The following is a 24,488-nucleotide window of genomic DNA, read 5'->3' on the forward strand; positions in this document are numbered from 1 at the left end:
CCATCTAAGACTGAAAGATATTCCTTAACTGCCTAATGAGATTCAAGATGCATCACGTTTAACATTTGAACCTCAAGATGATGGAATTTTATATATTGCGCTCTGAGAGTCTATATTAGAAAGACGTTTATGAATATTACAGGAAGCATAATGCCATTGCATATTGTCACCTTAAATGCCTGAAGGTATAAAATGACCATATCATCCACACTTAACCACTCAATATAAATCGATCGATCCAAGAGGGTTCTTAAAAGGAAGACATGCGCATTTCTTTGTGAATGTGCATAGTGAATTATACAACATATCATTTAAATATAGAAAGGATGAGTATTTGTGTTTGGAGTATTCAGAGAAAAAGAATAGTGGAATACAGCTTACTGTGTGTGTTTGTGTGTGCGTGCGTCACTACAGCGTACTCACTGGTCAGTGATGTATGGTGTATGACACATTGTTATGACTGCTCTAATGCAGTCACCATTATGCAGTTAACATCAATGGAGGCCTACATTTATGCCGCAAGACTTTTTTTCATACTGCAAGCTGAGGAAGAAACACTTAAAGCTGCTTTTAAAAGTCCAGTAAACGTCGTGGACTCCTATTAGTACAGTGTATATGCTGATAATATATAACATACATACATCTTTCTGTAATGCCTCTCATTGCACATTCATACCTGCTGAGAGTGGGAACATTCTACAGCACCACCTTCTCTGTGGTCTAACTTTAAACGAGACGGTTTTAAGAAATATTAGGTCTGGGGAAAATTAAAGTTAGTAGTGTCGGGCTTTGGAAAAATTTGTTCTGGGGAAGAAGCCGTACGAGAAGCAATACCACTGTTAAGATGAAAGGTGTCTTACCCTGTACCATGCTGAGAACAAAAAAATAGGTTGTACCAAAACCTGGGCAGAATACTGCAATCATGAAGAGACACACACACATACACACACACAGGAAATCGGGAATCAGGAAAAATCAGCCAAAGCCAAAAAAAAATTACTGATCTTATCTTAAAATAATCCACACAATCTATATATTGTCTCTCTCTCTCTCTCTCTCTCTCTCTCTCTCTCTCTCTCTCTCTACAGTGTATATATATATATAGGGGGGCATGGTGGCTTAGTGGTTAGCAAGTTCGCCTCCGGTACTCCGGTTTCCTCCCCCGGTCCAAAGACATGCATGGTAGGTTGATTGGCATCTCTGGAAAATTGTCCGTAGTGTGTGATTGCGTGAGTGAATGAGAGTGTGTGTGTGCCCTGCGATGGGTTGGCACTCCGTCCAGGGTGTATCCTGCCTTGATGCCCGATGACGCCTGAGATAGGCACAGGCTCCCCGTGACCCGAGGTAGTTCGGATAAGCGGTAGAAAATGACTGAGTGGGAGAGATATATAGTATATATATATATATATTTATATCTATTTCTAAATTTTTATATGGAATTCAACAATACAGTAAATGAAAAGACAGTATAGAGAAGATATATTCAGCATACATGAACATTTTCTATCCGCACTCTATTAAAAACTTCAACACAATTGAAACTTATAACACATTGTTTATGTGAGTCATGACTCTGTGACTTTTGGCAGCAAATAAATGGAATGAAAGCTAGAGCATGACATAAAAAATAACAAACTAAACATAATTTGTCTGTCTTCTTGTGCAACTGTGTACAAGGTTGCCAGATCTCAGAAAACTGCACACAATTCCTACATTTTGCCCTTATCCAGAGCAACTTACATTTTATCTCATTTTCATACAACTGAGGGTTAAGGGCCTTGCTCAGGGGCCCAGCAGTGGCAGCTTGGTGGACGCAGGAATCGAACTCACAACCTTCCGATTGGTAGTCCAACACCTTAACCACTAGCCCACACAAATGTAAAACAAACCTAACCATTTTTAAAGTATTGACACGTTTCTTGTTTTTCGAAGTATTTTTACATTAAATAAGTTCACTGTGGCATGCATAGGATTCTGATGTGCTGTTTCAACACTATCCTATTTTCGATATTTCCTATATTCAAGATATTTTGAATACACAGCCTGCAGTGCACATAAACTTATGTTGCTTGTGTAAGAAATTCTTTACAGCAAATCTCTATATAAGAACTCATGTACTGTATAAATGATAGGATCACACTTAATAATTGCTCTGCTAGGCAACTCAGAGCTGCAAGTCTCGAACCAACACCGAGACCGTCAGCATGAAAATGTAAAGAAATAAACGATTTTTAATTAATACATAGCCTGTTATTTCAGCATGAGAAGATCCGAGTCTTCCGTCGATAGAGATCTATAGAATAAACCTGGGGCTCAGCAAATTAGCTACGCACCTGACCATCGGCTTATCGACAAAAGTGAGATAGCAGTGCATAGTAAAAAATACAATGAAAACACAATTAGTGTAATAGAGCTGTAGCTCTGAACTTAATGAGGACCCGACACTTTAAAGTTTCGAAATTTCTCTCTTTTAGCTCTCTTCCTGATCCAACAATTAAAGGACATCTTTAGTGGCTGGATCCAGTTTATCAGGAGAGAAGAAGTAAAATTTTTTAAAGTACTCATTTGAATGCATTTCCATCATTTATTGTCTGATGAAGAGTGACAGGAACTCTGTAGGAGCTGATTAAAAGCTGATAAATCTCAGTAAGATCTGTGAGTCATACATAAGTTGGCGGTTTTTCTTGAGCAAACTGAAGCTCAAATCTGCTGTGTGATTACTAGAGCGATGTCAAGTTTAAAAATAACTCTGCACCAAATAAATTATGATTATATTGAAGGTCTTGCCTGGTCCACATGTCACTAATACATTACACTGTCCTCATTGAGAGATAACATAATAAAGACACAGTATCATGATCTTTGTGTTCTATGAATAAATTAATGCTTCGGTAAAGTTCAAATACGAGCAGATGTGATGGCATTGAAGGTGTCTTGTTGGATTGATTGATTTCAATCACACTTGCCAAAAAGATAAAAAAAAGGCAGTGCTTATATCTACTGTAGCATCAGCCTTATAATATACAGTGATAGCCAAGAGGATTGATTTTTTTTTTAATATTTCTCCACATTGGTGTCAAACTTAAGACCTCAGAATATTCATTATGGAGACAAGGGATGTGAGAGGACAAAAGCAATTTTGCAAGCTTTCAAGTTTGTGTACTTTCTGTGGTTTTGCATTGGCAGTGGTGTAGAAAATGCCCCTGTACCGCAGGTGGTGGCATTAAAATTTAACGACAACTTCCATGACTAGAGAAAGAAGACTGCCTACTGCAAAGTGCTGCATAAACTACTCTGAGCAGTTGTTGAAAGTACATAAATAAATAATAGTACACAAGGAAGACCTGCTTATGTAGTTCCACGTGAACAAAGAGAAAAGGAACAGACTAAAAAAGGATAAGTGATATACAAAAGCATCAAATAAATTGATTGCTGAGGACGGAAAGTTTAACACGTGAGTGGATGGGCTTCATGTGCATATGTATTGACCAGTCACAGGTTTAGTCACTGGTTTGCAAAGCTGTCCAAAATAAACCCACATAAATCCAAACACATCAGGTCCACGAACCAATCAACAAAGCATACCATGGACCGCAGGTGTGAGGATAAAGGTTGATGTTGTAGAGAACAAAGCATTTGGATTAAGGTTATGGTACCTTTCTCACACAGACGGCCGGTGTAATGGAGAGGGCAGTTACAGAAGAATGCTGCAGCACCACTTGGCATGGACAGAGGATGACACACGCCACCATTGAGACATGGCTCATCAGAGCATGCCAGTGAGTGCACGGTTGGCAGAAGACTGATGCTGCCTGCTCCTCTGGGGATACTGAATGCATCAGAGAGTAAAACAGCATCCGCCAGACTGTCCTGGAGCCTGGAAGACCTGAAAACCACATGAGATTTTTTTTTTTACATCAAACAAATGCTCAAATGAATAAAAATCTGTATGGCTTACATCTTGAATTTATTTAACACAGAATTTGTACAGGACATAGAGATATGAAACATAAGCATAACAAATTGGAACTAATTGGTCCTGATGAGACAAATATATATATATATATATATATATATACACAGAAGTGTGAAAAAGTGTTTGCGCCCTTCCTGATTTTTATTTTTTTCGCATGTTTCTAGACTTTAATGTTTCAGATCTTCAAACAAATTTTAATATTAGTCAAAGATAACACAAGTAAACACAACATGCTGTTTTTAAATTAAGGTTTTTATTATTAAAACAAAATCCAAACCCACATGGCCCTGTGTGATAAAGTGTTTTCCCCCTAAACCTAATAACTGGTTGGGCCGCCCTTAGCAGCAAGAACTGCAATCAAGCGTTTGCAATAACTTGCAATGAGTCTGTTACAGCGCTGTGGAGAAGTTTTGGTCCACTCATCTTTGCAGAATTCTTATTATTATCATTGATGTTTATTTGACAGGGACAAATGCATAAAACATTGCTTTATAAAATACAAAGTAGATGCCATGCATACAGGTTTATAGCCATGACTAATTTGCAACCCCTGTCCCTGGTTAGGCTTGTAAAGTTAAAAATTGTTGTAATTCAGCCACGTTGGAGGGTTTTCGAGCATGAAGCACCTTTTTAAGGTCATGCCACAGCATCTCAATAGGATTCAGGTCGGGACTTTGACTAGGCCAGTCCATGGTCTTCATTTTGTTTTTCTTTAGCTATTCAGAGGTGGACTTGCTGAGGTGTTCTGGATCATTGTCTTGCTGCAGAACTCAACCCGGTCACAAACATATGGCCACACAAACATATGGCCACTCAGGATTTTAAAATATTAATATTAATATATTAATAAAATAAATAGAATATGAATAAACACTTTTTCACACATTTACATTTACAGCATTTGGCAGACGCCCCTATCCAGAGAGACTTACATAAGTGCTTAAATCTCTAATATTGAATACATTAATGCTGGATCACTAAGTTACATACTTAAGATAACATGAGTTTAAAACATTTGTTCAGAGTTACAATGAAAAAGTGTCAAAGGTGTTTTTTTTTCTTTCTTAAATGCAAAAGATAAGGAAAGAAGTGGTAGTTGAAGTGTTTCCTGAATAAGTGGTCATGGCCATGTGGGTTTGGATTTAGTTTTCTTAATAATAAAAACCTTCATTTAAAAACTGCATGTTGTGCATCTTTGACTAATATTTAAATTTGTTTGATTATCTGAAACATTAAAGTGTGACAAACGTGCAAAAAAATAAAAAATCAGTAAGGGGAAAACACTTTTTCACACCACTGTACACTATATGTGTAAAGGGTGCAGTTTTGTACTAGAGTCAAATGACAATATGAGTCTATTTAGTCTATTCCTTTAGAAAATATTCTGATGTATGTGGTGATATTGTGACAAAACTACAGGTGCTCATATATTTTTTTGACATATCAGTTTACATTATGATATGAATTACATTATACCTACCGGCCTAACTGGAACATTTACACGTTCATGTAATTATCCAATCATGCAATTATGCAATTGTCCAACTATTCATTGAGGTGCAATTCTGCACTGCACTTAGCAAACGTGTGTCTAATTGTCCCATAAAACAACAATAATGCATTTTGGTTTGTATATGCATTTCTTTCCTGTCAGAACATTTACAGGTTTGAAAATGACACAATATGGAGCAATTAGACACTTTCAAACAGTCAGCGGTAACATTCAGAGGGACATTTTCTGAAATGAAAAAATCTGACAGAGGGCTGATGCATTATTTCTGAACCACATGAAAAGCTACATTTTGTTGTCTTATTTACTTACATTAACATAACAGCGGATCCCGATATATAAAATGAGACATAATTATACATGGGGGGAAAAAAGAGACATTCTTTAATGAATAGAAAATTGTGACACTACCTCAGTTTAATTGCGTAAATTTCTTTAAATAGTAAAGGAGTTTCATGGCTTCTTGTACAGTACACTACTAGTTCTGTAATCATTTTAATCTTGTACCAATCATGTTGTTACAAGTCTCACTTCATTTTGCAAACTGATGAGGATAAGAACTATGTACTGTAGAATAAAAACTCAGTTGGATGAGCAAACAGGCCAGTTTCAACAGTTTGTTTTCCTTCGTCTCGATCAAATTTGTTCACGTTTTTTTAAACTATTTTCTTTTAAAAACACAGTATATATGTATTGCAGGTTATGTCACTGTTTCTCTGTCCTGGTCCTGAGGTATCCTTGCCATGAATATTTTTAACCCTTTTATGTTGTTCGGGTCTTTGGGACCCATATTCATAAACATCAATAGTTTTGGAAAACTTTGCTTCCTTGTAAATTTGTTGATTTTTTTTCCCACTCATAACTTGATTAAATTTGATTTTCTTTTTTTTCATTATATGTTATTAAACAACAACAAAAAACGAGTAACACTTTAATTAAAAAATGTGATGTAATAAAGGTAAAGGGCAAATATTAACCATACATGCTGTTTATCGTCACTGTCGGGCGGAAACCTCATATGTCCAAATTTGGTCAATTTCATATTTTTCACATATCGATGCTATTGGTCAGTCCCCACGTGGGTCTGTTATTTTTACAAGTTATTAACCAATCTAAAGTCTTGAAAATAGCTTGAGCGCAAATCTCATAACTCCATTGGACACTTCAACTGTCCACCTCTTCCTCACTCCGCGGGAGAGCTTCACGGCATATTTCTCCTCAAGAAGAGTCGCAACGAATCAACACGTCTTCTGAGGTAAATGTCTTCAAAACACTGGGCTCAAAGAAAAAAAAAATCTTGACCCCCGCTAGTTCTGGTGCTCGTCTGAGGACAGGAATTTAGCGCAAGACAATCCACTGTAACGCGGACTAAACCCTGTGCACTGCAGATAAGGTACGACGTTTTTTTAATTTCCTGAAAAATAACGGTTTTGGAGATACGAGGATTCTGCCTGAGAGCTACGTTATATTGTTTGTAATTGGGGTGAAGTAAACATCTGTAGAGTATTTTAACATAAAATATTTGATTATGTTGAATTAAAAACCCAAAAATGCAGCGGGTCCACCAGACCCAGGGACGATGGCTGAGTGACAAAAATACGTACACCATACAAGGGTTAAATCAGCTACATCCTTTTTGAAAGCCTGTTATGAAGAAAAAGAAAGTCTGCAGGTTGAATATGTTACCATTTTGGTATTACCGTTATGTTAATATTTAACCATTTTCTGTAACGTAGTCATATGTGTGTGTATAAAACAAACAGGGAAAAAAACAGCTAGAAACTCATTTTAATTTATGTCAGAGGAAACTAACACCATGAACATGAAATGGGCCTAAGGGATTCAGGCTATTGTTAGAAACTGTTGGGTTTCTTCCAATATTTAACATGCTTTTAACAGAAAAAATAAAAAATAAATATATAAAAAATAAATGGAAATAAAAAAACATATCAAATGGGGTAAATACACTGATCAGCAATATTTTGGAGGTCTCTTTTGTGCTTCCAAGTTCAGTTCAGTTCAGTTCACTTTATTTATAAAGCACATTTAAAACAGCCACAGGACTGACCAAAGTGCTGTACAATAACAGGTGTTAATAAATAATAATAATAAAAAAAAAAATACATAGAAAAATAAGAATAAAAATGATATTAAGACAGGAGAAATAATAAAAAGCGAAATAGAATTGAACAATGCAAAAATACACACTGAAGCACTAAAACAAGCAATAATAGAACAATTAGAAACAGTAAGAAGAGAATGAAAAGGAAAACTATAGAAATGCCGAGGAAAAGAGATACGTTTTTCCAAAACAGCTTTTCTTTTCTACCGCTTATCCGAACTACCTCGGGTCACGGGGAGCCTGTGCCTATCTCAGGCGTCATCGGGCATCAAGGCAGGATACACCCTGGACGGAGTGCCAACCCATCGCAGGGCACACACACACACACACACTCTCATTCACTCACGCAATCACACACTACGGACAATTTTCCAGAGATGCCAATCAACCTACCATGCATGTCTTTGGACCGGGGGAAGAAACCGGAGTACCCGGAGGAAACCCCGAGGCACGGGGAGTACATGCAAACTCCACACACACACAAGGCGGAGGCGGGAATCGAACCCCGACCCTGGAGGTGTGAGGCGAACGTGCTAACCACTAAGCCACCAGGGGTGTACATGGTCTGTAACAATGTTGAGGTAGGTGATACGTGTCAAAATAACATCCACATGAATGCCAGGACTTGAGCGTTCAAAGCAGAAGATCGCCCAGAACATTACACTGCATCTACTGGCTTGCCTTCTTCCCATAGTGCATCTCGTTCCCAGGTAAGGACACACATATGCCTGACCATCCACATGATATATACAGTATATATAAAAATCCTGTAATTCACCAGACCAGGGCACCTTCATCTATTGCTCCATGGCCCATTTCTGATGCTCACATGCGGAGAGGGGTCAGCATGGGCACTCTGACTGGTATGTGGGTACACAGCCCCATACACAGCAAGCTGTGATGCACTATGTGTTCTGACACCTTTCTATTACAGCCAGCATTAATTTAGCCCTTGTCTCATGTGCAATCACCTCTGATCTTTTTCATCAAACAGGTGTTTCAACCTGCAGACCCTCCACACACAGGATATATTTTTTTGTTTGTTTTTTCACACCATTCTGTGTTAACTCTAGATACTGTGTTGTGCGACTGCTGTCTGCTTCAATTTCTGAAAGACTCAAAGCAACCGTGCCATGGTTAAAGTCACAGAGATCCCATGTTTGCCCATTCTGATGTTCGAAGTGAACATACACTGCCGTACGTTCGGCAGATTGTTTGGATAGCTGTATAAATGATGAGGTGTAAAGGTGCTCCTAATAAAGTGACTGGTGACTGTAGTTACTTTCATGTGTCTTATATATTATTAACACTCTTTCTGTGCTGTAAGAATGTTGCAATAGCAGGATTTCACAGCGAAATGTGTGAGAGTGTGTTGAATTTGAGGATGTCTAAAAACCGGTACAAATGAAATAGTATTTGTACTGCTTAATAGAACCAGAGGAGCTCGTTTTGTCCTGTCACACAGTCATGGAAAGATAAATAACATTTATCATGTTATAGTATGATTGGGAATCCTGTATCTCAGTGTATTTTAATACCACTGTACTGTGTGTAAATCCTCCCCATATACACTAATATTTTAATACATTTCACACAACACCAACATGACAAACCCTCACTCACTCATCTTCTACTGCTTATCCGAACTACCTCGGGTCACGGGGAGCCTGTGCCTATCTCAGGCGTCATCGGGCATCAAGGCAGGATACAACCTGGACGGGCGGCCAACCCATCGCAGGGCACACAGACACTCTCATTCACTCACACACTACAGACAATTTTCCAGAGATGCCAATCAACCTACCATGCATGTCTTTGGACCGGGGGAGGAAACCGGAGTACCCAGAGGAAACCCCCGAGGCACAGGGAGAACATGCAAACTCCACACACACAAGGCGGTGGCGGGAATCGAACCCCCAACCTTGGAGATGTGAGGTGAACGTGCTAACCACTAAGCCACCGTGTCCCCACATGACAAACCTCCATTTTAAAAATTAAATCATGACCCAAGAGTGTTTTCAGCACTTATCATCAACAAGCTTTAATCAGAACAGGAAAATACTGTATACCAAACACATGGACATTTAAGGGCAAAGAAATAATAAAAAATGATATCAGGACAGTGAACTCAGAATCGATCACATTAGTATGAGCCCCTGTTTATGTTTGTGGGTTTCTTGTCCTTGACCGCTTAAGCAACATGCATACATAAAACTTACAACTCCATTACATCAACATGGCCTATACTTTCCCTTAATGTTCTTTCACTTAATCCAAGATCCTTTGCAGAAACACGATAGTGCTGCTGCATGTACTGTATGCTACAGTTCTGTGCATCATCTAACTGCTACTAATCACTTACATCACTTGCTTGTGTCACAAAGGCTGGAAAAGTGATTAAATAATCAGGAAAACACTTCACACCTCACGTTTTCGACTTGGCTGTAAGGCATCTGAACTGAAACAATTTATCAGCCTATTTCATCCTTCGAGCTGTTAGCTACAGTTGGAGTGTTCTGGAAACATAACACTGGAGGTTTATGAGGCACGAAGGCTTGCAGCCTGCCATAAGCAAGTATTTCAGTTGCATTTCTTTTCAGACTTGTAATGTATGCTGTTTTAAGGGATGAGATGTAGCAATAAAAGCATAATGTACTATAACCAAAATATAGCCAAGATTTACAGTAATACTATTTGTGCCAAATATGAGTCCAAGGTAAGTATCCAAAAAAGTGTAATATTGTACAATTTAGCTGTTCAGCATAAATATCCACACAAAGCACTCGGAGAGAATATAATTATATCTTCTTCAGTCAAATAAGACAGAAAATTAAGATAAAAGAACAATTTTCTGCCTAGAATAATGAATATGCATGATAGTAATTGAACCATGAAGACCTTTAAGTGGTATTGGCCTGTGTATGATAATTTTAATTACAGTTTAATGTATGCTAATACAACCACTTCAACCCAGTACCTTGCAATATGCATTAAACATCAGTTAAAGTAGTCCAGAATATTTCAACCGTAGTTGATATAGTGTGTAATATTTTCTAACACATTATTAGGAGAATTATTTTACAGCTTTAGATTTGCTCCGGGGGGCACGGTGGCTTAGTGGTTAGCACGTTCGCCTCACACCTCCAGGGTTGGGGGTTCGATTCCCGCCTCCGCCTTGTGTGTGTGGAGTTTGCATGTTCTCCCCGTGCCTCGGGGGTTTCCTCCGGGTACTCCGGTTTCCTCCCCCGGTCCAAAGACATGCATGGTAGGTTGATTGGCATCTCTGGAAAATTGTCCGTAGTGTGTGATTGCGTGAGTGAATGAGAGTGTGTGTGTGTGCCCTGCGATGGGTTGGCACTCCGTCCAGGGTGTATCCTGCCTTGATGCCGGATGATGCCTGAGATAGGCACAGGCTCCCCGTGACCCGAGATAGTTTGGATAAGCGGTAGAAAATGAGAGAGAGAGAGATTTGCTCCGTGTCTGAAATGAGTGGAACCTGATGGAGTCTTTTGCTGTCTAGATTATTTGCTTTAAGGTTCAGCATGATTTGCTTTCTGAGGTGATTTTCTGCTCACCATGGTTGTATGAGGATAGAATATTGTAAGAGTATTTTTTTTAAAGCTATTTGAGACCTTCTGTCACCTTAAACCAGTGTGGCTGTTCTCCTCCAACCGCTCCCATGTGTTTCTGTCCACTGAATTGCTGCTTATTAGATGTTTGTCACACCATTCTTTGTAAAATCTATATACTGTACTGTAGTGAATAAAAAAATCCCAGGAGATTAGGAGCAACATCCATGAAATATGTGTGTGCTTGTGTGTGTGTGTGTGTGCTTGTGCATGTATACAGTGTTTAAAACATAACCTATCAACACTTTTTTAATCTCAGCACAAAACAAGACCACAGCAAGGACTGAAATGGTTTCAGATTTTACTCCATTTTCTGTTGCTCCGTTAAAAAATCATATTAAACATTAACATTCTACATGACACCATTTTGAAATCCATCAAAGAAACTGACACAAGCATGGGCTATCTGATCTGATTAGTTTCCATAGCACCCAGTGTATTTAAATGACTGCTGATATGCATGAGTTGACAAGAGCACATGTCCGTGAGCAAAAGAAAGTGCTAGAGAAAAACAAATCCCCATAAGAGAGAGAGAGAGAGAGAGAGAGAGAGAGAGAGAGAGAGAGAGAGAAAGAGAGAGAGAGAGAGAGAGAGAGAGAGAGAGAGAGAGAGAGAGATTCAAACCCCTAATTAAATGAATCCTTACTTGCAGTTTTCAATGTTGTTCCCAGCAATGGCATTGGAAGTGTGAAATCCTCTGAGCTTATTAATTTCAATTATTTCAATACATCCAGTGTAGTTGTATAAAGTCTCAGCTCCCTAAAGGAACAGAGGAAAGAAGACAATTTTTCTTTTTTCTTTTTTTTTTTTTTTTTTACAAGAAAGCAACAACGCGAATAAGCGAATGCCTGAAGCAATTTAACCAATAATTCAGTGAATATGTGGCACTGTGAATGTTAAGCCATGTTGGGCACATTATAATATTGTATATATATATATATATATCGTCGCTGTCGGGCGGAAACCTCGTATGTCCAAATTTGGTCAATTTCATATTTTTTTCACATATCGATGCTATTGGTCAGTCCCCACGTGGGTCTGTTATTTTTACAATTTATTAACCAATCTAAAGTCTTGAAAATAGCTTGAGCGCAAATCTCTTAACTCCATTGGACACTTCAACTGTCCACCTCTTCCTCACTACGCGGGAGAGCTTCACGGCATATTTCTCCTCAAGAAGAGTCGCAACGAATCAACACGTCTTCTGAGGTAAATGTCTTCAAAACACTGGGCTCAAAGAAAAAAAAATCTTGACCCCCGCTAGTTCTGGTGCTCGTTTTTTTTTTAAATTTCCTGAAAAGTAATGGTTTTGGAGATACGAGGATTCCGCCTGACATATATATATATAATTTATTCTGAACAAATCTCTAAAAATATTTGAAATTACTTACCATTTACATGTACAATGGATATAGATAACACACCTGTAAAGATAACCCTCAATGTGTGTAAAAATAAGTGTATTGAAGCTCTCTTTTATAATTGGGGATGTGGCTGTGCTCAGACTGAACCCATCCCATTCAGTCTCATGTACATGTAATTTTAATGTATTAGTCATTCATGTAATTCTAATTAACCTCAAATAAAGATCGGTTGTTTCTGTAGAATCTTCAAATCTTCTTAGTTTTATACTTTCCAATAAATTAGACGTACCACGGAACACCGTAACGTCCATCACCACAGCGATAGCACCAGGAACAGGATGCCCATCCAAAATGTATAATAAGACAAGACAAAGCTCAACAAAATCACCCCAAACCATAGGGCAAAATGTACTGACAGTCTGATGATGTACTTTGGTACAGTACATTTAGTGCAAAAAAGTACACGACCAGAAGTACACCATACCCGTGGTTGCATCATGGGGTGGCAGCATCATGTCTTAGAGCTGCTTTTCTACAGCTAGAACCCAGGCTTTTATCAATGTGGAGGAATCATAAATAGCTACAAATACCAAATGATTTTAGTGCAAAACTTTCAGGTGTCTGCAAGCAAGCTGAAGATGAAAAGGAATTTCACCTTTCAGCATAACAGTGACCCCAAGTATTCATCCAAATCAACAAAGGAATAGCTTAACAAAAAGAAGATCAAAACATTCAATGTTTTTGAATGACCCAGAGCCAGAGCCCAGACCTGAATGGTTTTAGAAATGCTGCAAATGCTGTGCACAGGAGATACTCTTACAATCTGAGGTATCTAGAATTTAAAAAGAGAGATACAAGAAGGAGTGAGAAAATACTGGCAATTCAAGATGTGCCATGTTAACTGACTCTTATACCAAAAGAACATTTGTAATATAATCCAGAGCGGCTTCAATAAATTAGTTTATGAAGTGTACACACTTATGCAACAAGTTTTTTTATGTTCTCTAAAAACTTGTTTTTCACCTTTAATGCATTTTTTATTTCACCGTGAGGGTAGAAAATGTTCTGACATGATTTATGATTTTACTTGGTTTCACAGGGGTATGTAAACATTTCATATCCATTTTATATGTACAATTACATCTCAAGAGATTACATGCAGGAGTAAATTAAATGTTACTGAATAAAACAAAACTTTTTTTTTTTAAAACTACTGTATATAATCTGAAAGGTATTGTGAGAACACATCCAGCACGATCTCCCCTGTCTCAATTTTTTCCATATTTCTCAGTAGTATGTGAGAATGAGATGTGCTCATTGTGCCCACACTCAATGGCCTTGGACTCTATTGAGAGTTCCTCCATAAATAAAATAGCAACTGTTACATGGCCCTGTGTCTAATTCTTGCAGCAACAAACCCACATTCTTTGCCCCAAAGATTATAGTTTTGCATTTTGCCCACTGCCACATATCCAGGAATGCCAGGATTATAGAAAAAGTTGTGTAGAACCCCTCTACCCCTCTATATTTACATAGGCACAATGCCCTCTGAGATTCTTTCATCTGGCTGATTTTTGATCAAATGCAAGTGTAGCACATTGTGTGTAGAAAATATCTATTATCCCTAGTGAGCTTTGGGATCTATGATCTGGTGATACAAGCTGTTTTGTACAGTAGCATGCCTCAAAGGTACCAATGGATCAAGGCAGCTGGACTACTTTGGACACTGACTAATGCCCAGGAGAGTTCTTGGAGGTATCTGAGAGAATATTTCCCTGCCACTACTTGTGGCAAAGCCACCATTTAGAATAACAGAAGGTAAACTACGTACTGTATATAGCCTAAAGCAGTGGTCCCCAACCCCCGGACCAAATGGTACCGGGCCGCCCAAGGAACATTAAATTATTTCCATTTTATGTACTGTGGTGTATTTCTCTCGGGTTTGTGCGACTTTCCATGGACGAGAGGTTAACCGGGAGCTGAGAGACGTCACCTAAAGCCGCACCAATACCGCGCATGCGCAAAATATCGTGATATCGGGCCGGGTTTAGGTGACGTCTGGAGCTGAGCAGCTGCAAGCGGCAGTGGCGTTGTAGCTTTGGTGGAGAGAAGGTGTGTATCGCTCTTCTCTCTGTTCACCGGTACTTTCTCATGTTTAACAGTGCTTGGTGTACGTGTATATTGTGTTTGCTCAAATTTAACCCACAAATTAGCAAAAATGAGTACGAAACTGACGTCGTTAGAAAGTTAGAAACTCTGCCGGTGTTCTGGATTAAAGTCATGGCGGAATACCCTGAGCACTTAAATCCCTATTGCCATTTCCGACATCCTATCTGTGTGAAGCGGGGTTTTCTGCAGTGACTGCAACCAAAACAAAACAACGGAATAAACTGGACATAAGCAACACACTTCGCTTGTCATTGTCTCCTATTACCCCAGATGGAACCGTCTCGTTGCAAAGAAACAAGCTCAGGGTTCTCATTGATTTAGCGCTGTAGTGAGTTAAAAAGGCATGTTTAAATACAATTAAATTAAAATGATTAATTTTAATTTAATTGTATAGCCGCCACCCCCCACCCCCAGCGGGCCGCGGTAAAATTATCAAACATTGACCGGTCTGCGGTGAAAAAAAAGGTTGGGGACCACTGGCCTAAAGTATGTGAACACTTGACAGTGATACCCATTTGTGGGTCTTCTGTTCAAAATTTAATGTAGCATACAAAGACAGTTCTGTGCTTCTAACTTCATAGCAACAGTCAGGTCAATTCAAAAAGCTTATATATGGTTTTAAATGACAATAAAAGCTTCATGACTTGACTGTTGCTATGAAGTTACGTAGAAGCACAGAACTGTCTAGAATGTCTTTGTATGATTTAACATTAAATCTTCCAGCATGGCAATGCCTGTGTGCAAAAAGTGAGGCCCATTAAGACAGGGTTTGCAAAGGCTGGAGTGGAAGAAAGTGAGTGTTCCTGCACAGAGCACTGACTGCAATGTCACTGAACATCTTTGGGATGAAATGGAACACTGACATCACACCAGGACTTCTCAACCAGCATCGGTGACCGACCTTCCTAATGCTCTGATGACTGAATGAGAAAATCTAGTGGAAAGCATTTCCTGAAGACTGGAAGCTGTTATTGGCACAAAAAGAGGGAACGGATGCCCAGGGTGTCGGAATATTAGTATGATAGTCAGGCGCCCGCTTACTTTTAGCTATGTAGTGTATTGATATGTGTAAAAACTTCCCGTTCATATTTGTACACTGGAGTAGCTTCAATTCCTGGTTCATATCCAAGAACCAGATGATGACCTTTAATGATGACCAACCACTTCTTACCTCGCTTCATTCCTTCACACTGAGTCCATCTGTGTGTTCTACAATACTAAAATTGTGGATTGCTGCTGTCAAGTGTGTTTGTCAGGAAATCCTGGGAACTTCTCACAACTTCTCCAGTTCCAAGCCCTTTGTTGTTTATCACCCATTATTGTCCTTGCTCAAGCCCAGCCTGCTTATTTGGAGTAATTAGGCTCCATTCAACCTACAAGCCTTAACACTGATTTCCAATCCGATTTAATTTCTTAGATTGTTTACCTTATTCGTTGTGTTACATATTTAACAGCGGTCTGACCTACCTCTAGAATTAAGCTTTTCTTTGTGTGTCAAGTTGTGCAAAAATTATGTTTCATGCTACTTGCGCCCTGCAGCCAGAGCGAGGAGTTTGTTTCTATGGTAACTATTAATGATTCCAGTCAACTTACATAAATCTCACGAGATTCAGCAGCGCAGGGTAACATTCTATACAGACAGTATGAAACTACACAGACCATGTCTTGAATTTCTCCAACATCCTTGTTCTTTTGTTTACTCATTGTCTTTGTGATTAATTTTCCTTATGCTACTCGAACAGTTTGTACCGGCATGGTGATACAGTACGTATGCACTATACAATTGCATCTTACATGAATATATATATACACCACCTGGCTTTCACCCAGAACAAACAGAAGCGATTGCATTAACACAAAAAAGCCGATGCAATCCAGTAGCTGGAATAATCTTACCTTATATGAAGAGTAAGTGAGAGGCAGACCTCCGACAAAAGCGTGGCCAGTTGTATGTAAAGTTACTCCTGACCAGTAATTGATTGGATTGCTTTGAGCATGTTGAAAGCCAGACACAGCCACCTCTGCTTCACACGGAGCAAGATACTGTCTGTGGAAGAAAAGCATTATATTAACTGCATGCAGGCAGTTAAAATGATTTTAGGATATTTAAAGCTTAGGATCATGTTTATCTCTTTGCTCAGTGGTAGTAAATATGCTGAATTCATTATATCTAGTTCACTTTGCAGCAAAAATATAACAATCTTCTCTTTATGTTAAGAATATTTTTTTTTTTCTTTGCCTTAGGAAACAACAATTATTATTAAAGCCAAGCGATCCACAGTAATTTGCATTTTATGGTTATGTTTTAGCTCTTTTTAATATTCACACCAAAAACAGTTTGTGGAGAATATGATAAGCATTGTTTCCATGGATACAGAAGAAAAAAGGAGTGCTTTGAAGGTAAAGCAAGATACACAATGAATTCAGTATTCATTATTTTCTATTAGACATGGTATGTCAAATTTTAGCACAGAGTTATGACTCTAAAGCTCTTACTTCTTCCCTTTACACTTGATTTATTCTTTAGTTTTTTTTGTAGGAGTCATATAAATCATATAAAATAAAAATATATCTTTCTATATATAATTTATTTTATTTTATTTTTTTTTTGAAATCAAAAATCATGTTTTTTTTATGTCTGTGCCAGTTGTGTTCTGTGTCATGAAGATTTCGGACCTTCGTGAAGGCCAACCCTGTGAGGGTCCTGAGACATCTAGAGATTTACCAGCTCCATTTGGACTCTGCTTCATGAAGTATTAATATTAAGAGCAGATGCCAACTCCATGTGGTCTTTGAGGGCAACAACCTCCTCATTAATACACAATTGTCGGACTGTATATTTATATACGGGGCAGTGGTGGCTCAAGTGTTTAAGGCTCTGGGTTGTTGATTGGAGGATCAGTGTTCAAGCCCCAGTACTGCCAAGCTGCCACTGTTTGGCCCTTGAGCAAGGCCCTCAACCTTCCCTGCTTCAGGGGTGCTGTATCATAGCTGTCCCTGCACTCCGACCCCAACCTCCACAGTTGGGATGTGAGAAGAAAAGAATTCCACTGTGCTGTAAAGTATATGTGGCGATAATAAAGGCTTCTATACCGTCCCCCCCCTTATAATCACACCCTCCAGTGTCACCCAAATGAGGATGAGGTTCCCTTTTGAATCTGGTTCCTCTCAAGGTTCTTCCTCTTCTAACTAAGGGAGGTTTCCTTGCCATAGTCGCCTCAGGCTTGGTCATTGGGGATAAATACAAATAAGTGTAAATATGACCATTGTTAAAAGCTCTATACAAATAAATTTGAATCGAATTGAATGTTTTTTGTGGAATATACAGAAAAAAAACAAACACCTGCCTAAATTTGTGTTGGTCTCCTTTGTGCCACCAAAATAGCTCTGACCGTTTGACGCATTGACTTCACAAGACCTCTAATGTTTATTTCGGTATCTGGCACCAAGAAGTTAGCAGCAGATCCTTCAAGTCTTGTAAACTGGGTTGAGGTGGGGGTTCCACAGATCAGACTTATTTGTTCAGCACATCCCACAGATGCTCAATGAGATTGAGAACTCGGGAAATTTTAGGTCAAATCATGACCCTTTTTCTTTAACCTTGTCTTTCCCTTGACCACGATCGGTAGATACGTATTACTGCATACCGGAAACACTCCACACAGTCACTAGCCATCACCATTTGGCCCTTGTCAAAGTCAATCAGATCCTTATGCACATTGTTCCTACGCATCAACTTTACAAACTGATTGTCCACTTGCTGCCAAATAAATCCCTCTCCTTGACAGGTGTCATTATCAATAGATAAGCAATGTTACTCACTTCAGCCGTCAGTGGCTGATCAGAATATATATGCTTCAATTTTCACTCAATTAGAAATATAAGGTGGCACAGGGACATCATTCCGTTTATCGTTCATCACCATGGGGATGATTAGAGAATACATAAATTAACTGAGACAACAAAAGTGTGTTGACCTTTATGAATCAGCCAATGGGTTTAAAATGGCTAAGTACCTGAAATTCACTGTGACAGCAATAATTAGGAAGCTTAAAACAACCTGAGCTGTAATAAACCTGTCTGGAGATGATTGTACAGTATATCATTCCCCACATGCAGTCAGAAAGATGATTGGAAAGGCAAAAAATTATTGAAGGATCATGGTTGGAAATTTGCAAGAGGTGGAAGCATTTTTGGGGTCATACAAAGTTTACAATTTCACAGTAATACAATGACAAAGTACCAAACTGCAGCCTATTAATTTATTCTGTCATGTAAGCACATGGACTATACTGGAACATCAACCAGAGCTATGTTCTATCAGCAGATGAGATAAAAGCAGTTTATTTGTGGCACAAGGCATCAGTAGAAGAAGATTTCTTTTGTTTTATGAAAATCTGGCTGCATTTATCAAGAGGGTAGAGAACTGGGTTATGGCTGGAATTTTCAACAGGACAATGATCAAAATATATGTCCAAATCCAGATAAAAATGGTTGAGCCACCAAAATCATCCCTGACTACTGTCCTAACCCCCTTTGAATACCTGTGGAGTGTGCTGAAGCAAAATGAAGACTCGTTGCTTTTATGTTGGAAATATTGAAAAAGTTACACACAGTGCTCAAATACAGGGGTGCCAATAATTATGACCCATGAATTATTATTATTATATTTTTTTTTATGTATTTGATAAGGATTTTTTTATTTTCTCAAATACAAAACTAGATTTTTCTCATATTTTCCATGTTATATTCGTTTGTTTTTTTTTTCCCCCGACCTTATTTTCGACCCATCTTTATCAAGGGCATCGATACTTCTGGAGGTGACTGAATGTTACATAGCAGAGGAGTGATTTAGAAGAGCAGAGCTCAAGCTAAATGGATAAAAAGCTTTGCACTCTTATCTGGAGTGCTGTACTTTTAACACGGCCCTTCACCTAGCGGTATAGCACACAAGAGTCGCAGCAATCATTTAACGTTCTTTCATTGTACATAAAAAACATTTTGAAATCGAATTATTAATCTAAACCAGAACGGTAATGAACACTTGAATGTGCTGTAAAAAGCAAAAATATCTTGCATATACGTCACACATATAACACTCGGTGGTATTGTATGTATTGTGTAAGCTGAATGTCTAATAAAGCTAGACACGTTCAATGAGCCGTATCCTGGTTTATGGGGCATGATATTGGTGGTGCATAAGCATTAGTAAGGAATTTAAACATGCAGTTATGTAGAGGTGAGTGGCTTGTGAGGAAAGTAACTCACTGGGGCCATTGGCTTTTAACGCTGAACTAAAATTGATGAACAACGTTTTCTACCATGCAGTGTTCTGGTGTTCTGGTGTCCTAGGTGGGTTATTACAGAGCGATGAACAGCTTGCCAGAAAGCAAAACAAAAAATATTTGAATGCTTTGTCTCTGATAATGAGACACAAGGAAAGACACAACATTTCCACGGTCCACTTGGGAACAAAACTGGCTACATGTAAACTGCGGTAGTGAAATGTCAAAACCCAAAATGTCAAAAGTGTTTATTTCACTGTTTCTGTCCACTTACAATAATAGGACTGTCTAAAAGTTAGCATGTTTAAGAAGGCCTTCGCTCCACCCACTATGGACAATCATGCATTACAACATTACACTTCGCTTATGTGGCAAAGTTACATACATTCCGGTTTATGTTAAAAACTTTATAAACATGATTCACTCACTCTCACTCACTCATCTTCTACCGCTTATCCGAACTACCTCGGGTCACGGGGAGCCTGTGCCTATCTGTGCCTGTCATTGGGCATCAAGGCAGGATACACCCTGGACGGAGTGCCAACCCATCGCAGGGCACACACACACACTCTTATTCACTCACACAATCACACACTACGGACAATTTTCCAGAGATGCCAATCAACCTACCATGCATGTCTTTGGACCGGGGGAGGAAACCGGAGTACCCAGAGGAAACCCCTGAGGCACGGGGAGAACATGCAAACTCCACACACAAGGCGGAGGCAGGAATCGAACCCCCAACCTTGGAGGTGTGAGGCGAACGTACTAACCACTAAGCCACCGTGCCCCCCAAACATGATTCAAAGACGTTTAATTGTAAAAAAATAAAAACGCTTATTACAGAGGAATTTCTCAACATGTTGTTATGACATGAGTTTTGACAGAATCTGCATTGTGAACAACATTTTCCTGATTACACAATAAAAATAGTCACAACAACATTTTTTTGTGAATATCTCTTTCAGAAGAGTAGAAATTATTATTTACTAATAAATGCAAACCCTGTGTATTGGTTATTAAAAACACATATTATTTATTTGTAATGTCTTACAATGTTTAATCTCAAATTAAAAATGGACTTGATAAGTCATTAAGGAATGATTTCATTTTGCTTGACAGTAAGACAGAGTCTATTTAAATATTTCAGATTTATTCCATTGTTTCTATTGAATTACCGCATAAAACCGATGAATTAGATTTTCACCCTGTGCCAGCCAGAGTGAAAATCTAATTAAAGATGTAGTTTCATCTTTTTAATTAAGGCTATTGTTTTGTGTACTTAGACAGATTGGATGATCTGAACATTTGCATTGGAATCTTGCCTGCATTTATGCCTGAGAGCATGTATGAGAATGGAAGCATGTGCACATTAGAATGGAAAAGCGGACTTTCTATTAAAAAGAAAAACCCACAGAGGAGAAAACACACACACACACACACACACACACACGCACACGCACACACACACACACACACATTTTCATTCCGAAAACCTGACACCAGTGTTTCACATAGAGGTACTCCCATAGGGCACTCGTGTACCGTATATGAAACATGGTTAAAGGACACACCTAATAAACTGTGTTATAATAGCTATATCAAATAATGTCTGATAATGTCAAGGCACTGACAGGCTATTAACAGCACATGATAAAACAAAGACAGCTATGTCATCCCTTCTCAGACTCCTTCCTTCCTTCCTTCCTTCCTTCCTTCATTTTAGAAACCTGGGAGATTCCCAAAGCTAGTTCTGCCCTCCCGATAACAGCGGAAAAAGATAATTATCTTAGAGCAGATTCCAAGCTTACCATGTGCAGCAGGAGGGTAGCTGCTCGCAGATGCTTTGGGCCCAGAAGTTCATGTCTCAAGATAGCCCACTCACTAAAAAAAGGAGTAAGGACTCCAAAAAAAAAAAAAAAAAAAAAAAAAAAATGGTAGCAGCATGGTTTGCTAAGCCTGTAACTGTGTTCTGCTCGACATTGGCGGCTTGGCACCTTGCCAGAGGGCAGCAGGCCCTGCTAGTCCTTGAGCCTGTCAGTCCCTGTAGACCTCTGTTACATATAAAAAGAATCGTTCCTGGCGGAGTGATGTATTAAAAAAGGCCAACGACAGAGAGGACCTTGGTGCTCTAGGGGGGCGGTCCGAGGTGTCCGGCAGCTCAGACAAGCCCTTAGTGGGACAATTCTTTTGGGATGGATACATGCTTCAAATATTTTACTTTTTTCCCCCCTAACACCACCACCATTTCTTTTTTTTTTTTTCTTCTCTCTATCCATTTTTCTTTATTCCTTTAAATGGATGTCCGTGAGCAATGAAAGATTTTGGCAGCTGTTTGGATTGTACATGATGCGTCCTGACAGTGAAAAAAATAGACAGAGGCAGATTAATGCTTTTAAAATAAAAAGGTTGGCTACGAGTCAAGGTGCAGCATGTTTAACTGATAGACCATGAAGGGAAAAATTGCTATATTCCTAAACCTTTAAAGTATGATTGTAATCTGGAAAGATAAAGACGAAGTGACAAATCAGTCAAATCTGTTTTTATAAATAAACAGTCTACTCAAAAAAACACTTGCAAATATGCAATATTGAAAAGTCCACTAATGGCACTTCACGTCTACGTCACTTATTCCTGAATACGAGTGTAAATTAATGAACACGACAATGCTCAGCTGAGCCTGAAGTGCTACTCTGAAGAGGAAGACAGGGTTTCAAACTGTCAGGTAGTAATAAAATTAGCTCTGTACATTATATACATATAAAAACATCTCCCATCACTTACATGCAATCATTTAGACAGATTTATGGAGAGCCATTTTAAAATATTCAGTATGACATTGTTAAATCCATTGCGTTAGCCAGAAATTACAATGTACTTTCTCATGACCTAAATAGACGTATACAATTTACAGCTTTTGTAAAGGGAGAGTCTAATAAATTTTCTGTATAACACTAATATAACAATACAATACAAAAAAAAAGTACATCGATATTTAAAAAAAGAATATCCTTATTTTAAAAATGGCATTTTATAAATCTGTCATTTATTTTGTGTAAGTGATGGGAGATGCTCATATACTGTATAGAATATACAGTACAGAGCTAATTCATTTTACTGTATGTCAGTTTAAAACCCTTTGCTCCTGGACACGCGATGCCATTGGTAGCGATTTCAGTATTGTATTTTTTGCTAACAATTTTTTTTTTTACTAAAAGTTTATCTAAAAAATAGATATGAGTGATTGTAACTTAGGATTTAAAGGTGTAAGGATATAGCAAATTTCCTTTCATAGTCTATCAGTTAAAGACACTAAACATTGACTTCAGGCAAAACTTTTTAGTTTAAAAGCATTAATCTGCCTCTGTGTATTTTTTCACTGTCAAATTACACCGGCACCTCATGAACGATCCGAACAGCTGCCAAAAGCTCTCATTGCTCACCGTCAGCCACTGTTTATGCATATGTGTATGTTGTTATTAAACTCGATTTGACTGGATATACCACATTTAAAAACTACTTAGTAATGAGTATATCATCAGTGTGACTGAATTACTGCACGGATACAGGAAACGAATCATTAGAGACATGATGAACCCCATCTTTTTGCATGTCAGAAGCAATTTATTAACCAGCTTTTTGTAGTTTAACAACATTCTTTAATGCCTTCTATACACTTTATCTTAGCATCAGTTATCTTGGGAAACATCCGTCTGAAGTATTGAAATCCTTCGTTCCTTTCAGACGTTTTTCCCATCGGCCCACGTTTTATACGAAGAGATAAAAATCTCCTTTAATGCACCCCACTTTTCTATTCTAAAACCGAATGATTATGGCATAGCCAGTGCTTTCTTAAGGTAATAAGACTCTTTAGCACACTGCTGTCCCGTCCCCAACTGAACTAATGGTACTTGCTGTACTGTATCTGAGCTTCTTTTCCTAGCAGCAGTGCCGCTTTTCTTTATATGCTTCTGTTGCAGGTGCTTTACTGTAAATTTTTCAATAAGCCTTCCATAGTAGTCCTGCTGCACAGCAAATTAGTACTAAAGGATAGACACTGTGGTTGTCTGTCAGTACTGACTGCTATTCAATAATTCTACTGCTGCATTTCATGTTCAGTACAAAAATGCATACTGTCAAGCTGAGCAAAGAAATTTGTCAAATCTCATTGTCGGCTGAGAAAATTGAAAACTTTGAACCTGGTAACAGCAAACCTATCCTTGCTGCCTTAAACCCAGCAGCTTCTAAATCCCTGACCAAGCCATTTCATTTCAAATGTGTTATGAGAAGAGGCAAACTGCATGCAAGTGGTTTACAATCTGTATCAGGGTCTATTTCCAGTTCAGGCGTGTGCATTGTTGTATCTTTATGGTACCTCTCTGCGCTCTTTTTCTCTGGAGGCCTCGGGACTAGAAGACTTTGCTTAAGGCAGT

At 38.6% G+C, this 24,488-nt stretch overlaps 1 protein-coding gene across 1 annotated transcript in view; it reads right to left on the reverse strand.

Moving 5' to 3' along the window:
- The window catches only part of eys (eyes shut homolog), a 301,631-nt gene that overhangs the window by 82,988 nt on the left and 194,155 nt on the right, over positions 1–24,488 (reverse strand). The window contains 7 exon segments of the mRNA XM_060888558.1: positions 3,657–3,829; positions 7,433–7,453; positions 8,096–8,119; positions 8,515–8,529; positions 10,498–10,506; positions 11,884–11,996; positions 16,667–16,817. Coding sequence (XP_060744541.1) covers positions 3,657–3,829; positions 7,433–7,453; positions 8,096–8,119; positions 8,515–8,529; positions 10,498–10,506; positions 11,884–11,996; positions 16,667–16,817 — 506 coding nt within the window.

The sequence above is a fragment of the Tachysurus vachellii genome, chromosome 2 (genome assembly GCF_030014155.1).
Source record: "Tachysurus vachellii isolate PV-2020 chromosome 2, HZAU_Pvac_v1, whole genome shotgun sequence".
Lineage (NCBI taxonomy): Eukaryota > Metazoa > Chordata > Actinopteri > Siluriformes > Bagridae > Tachysurus > Tachysurus vachellii.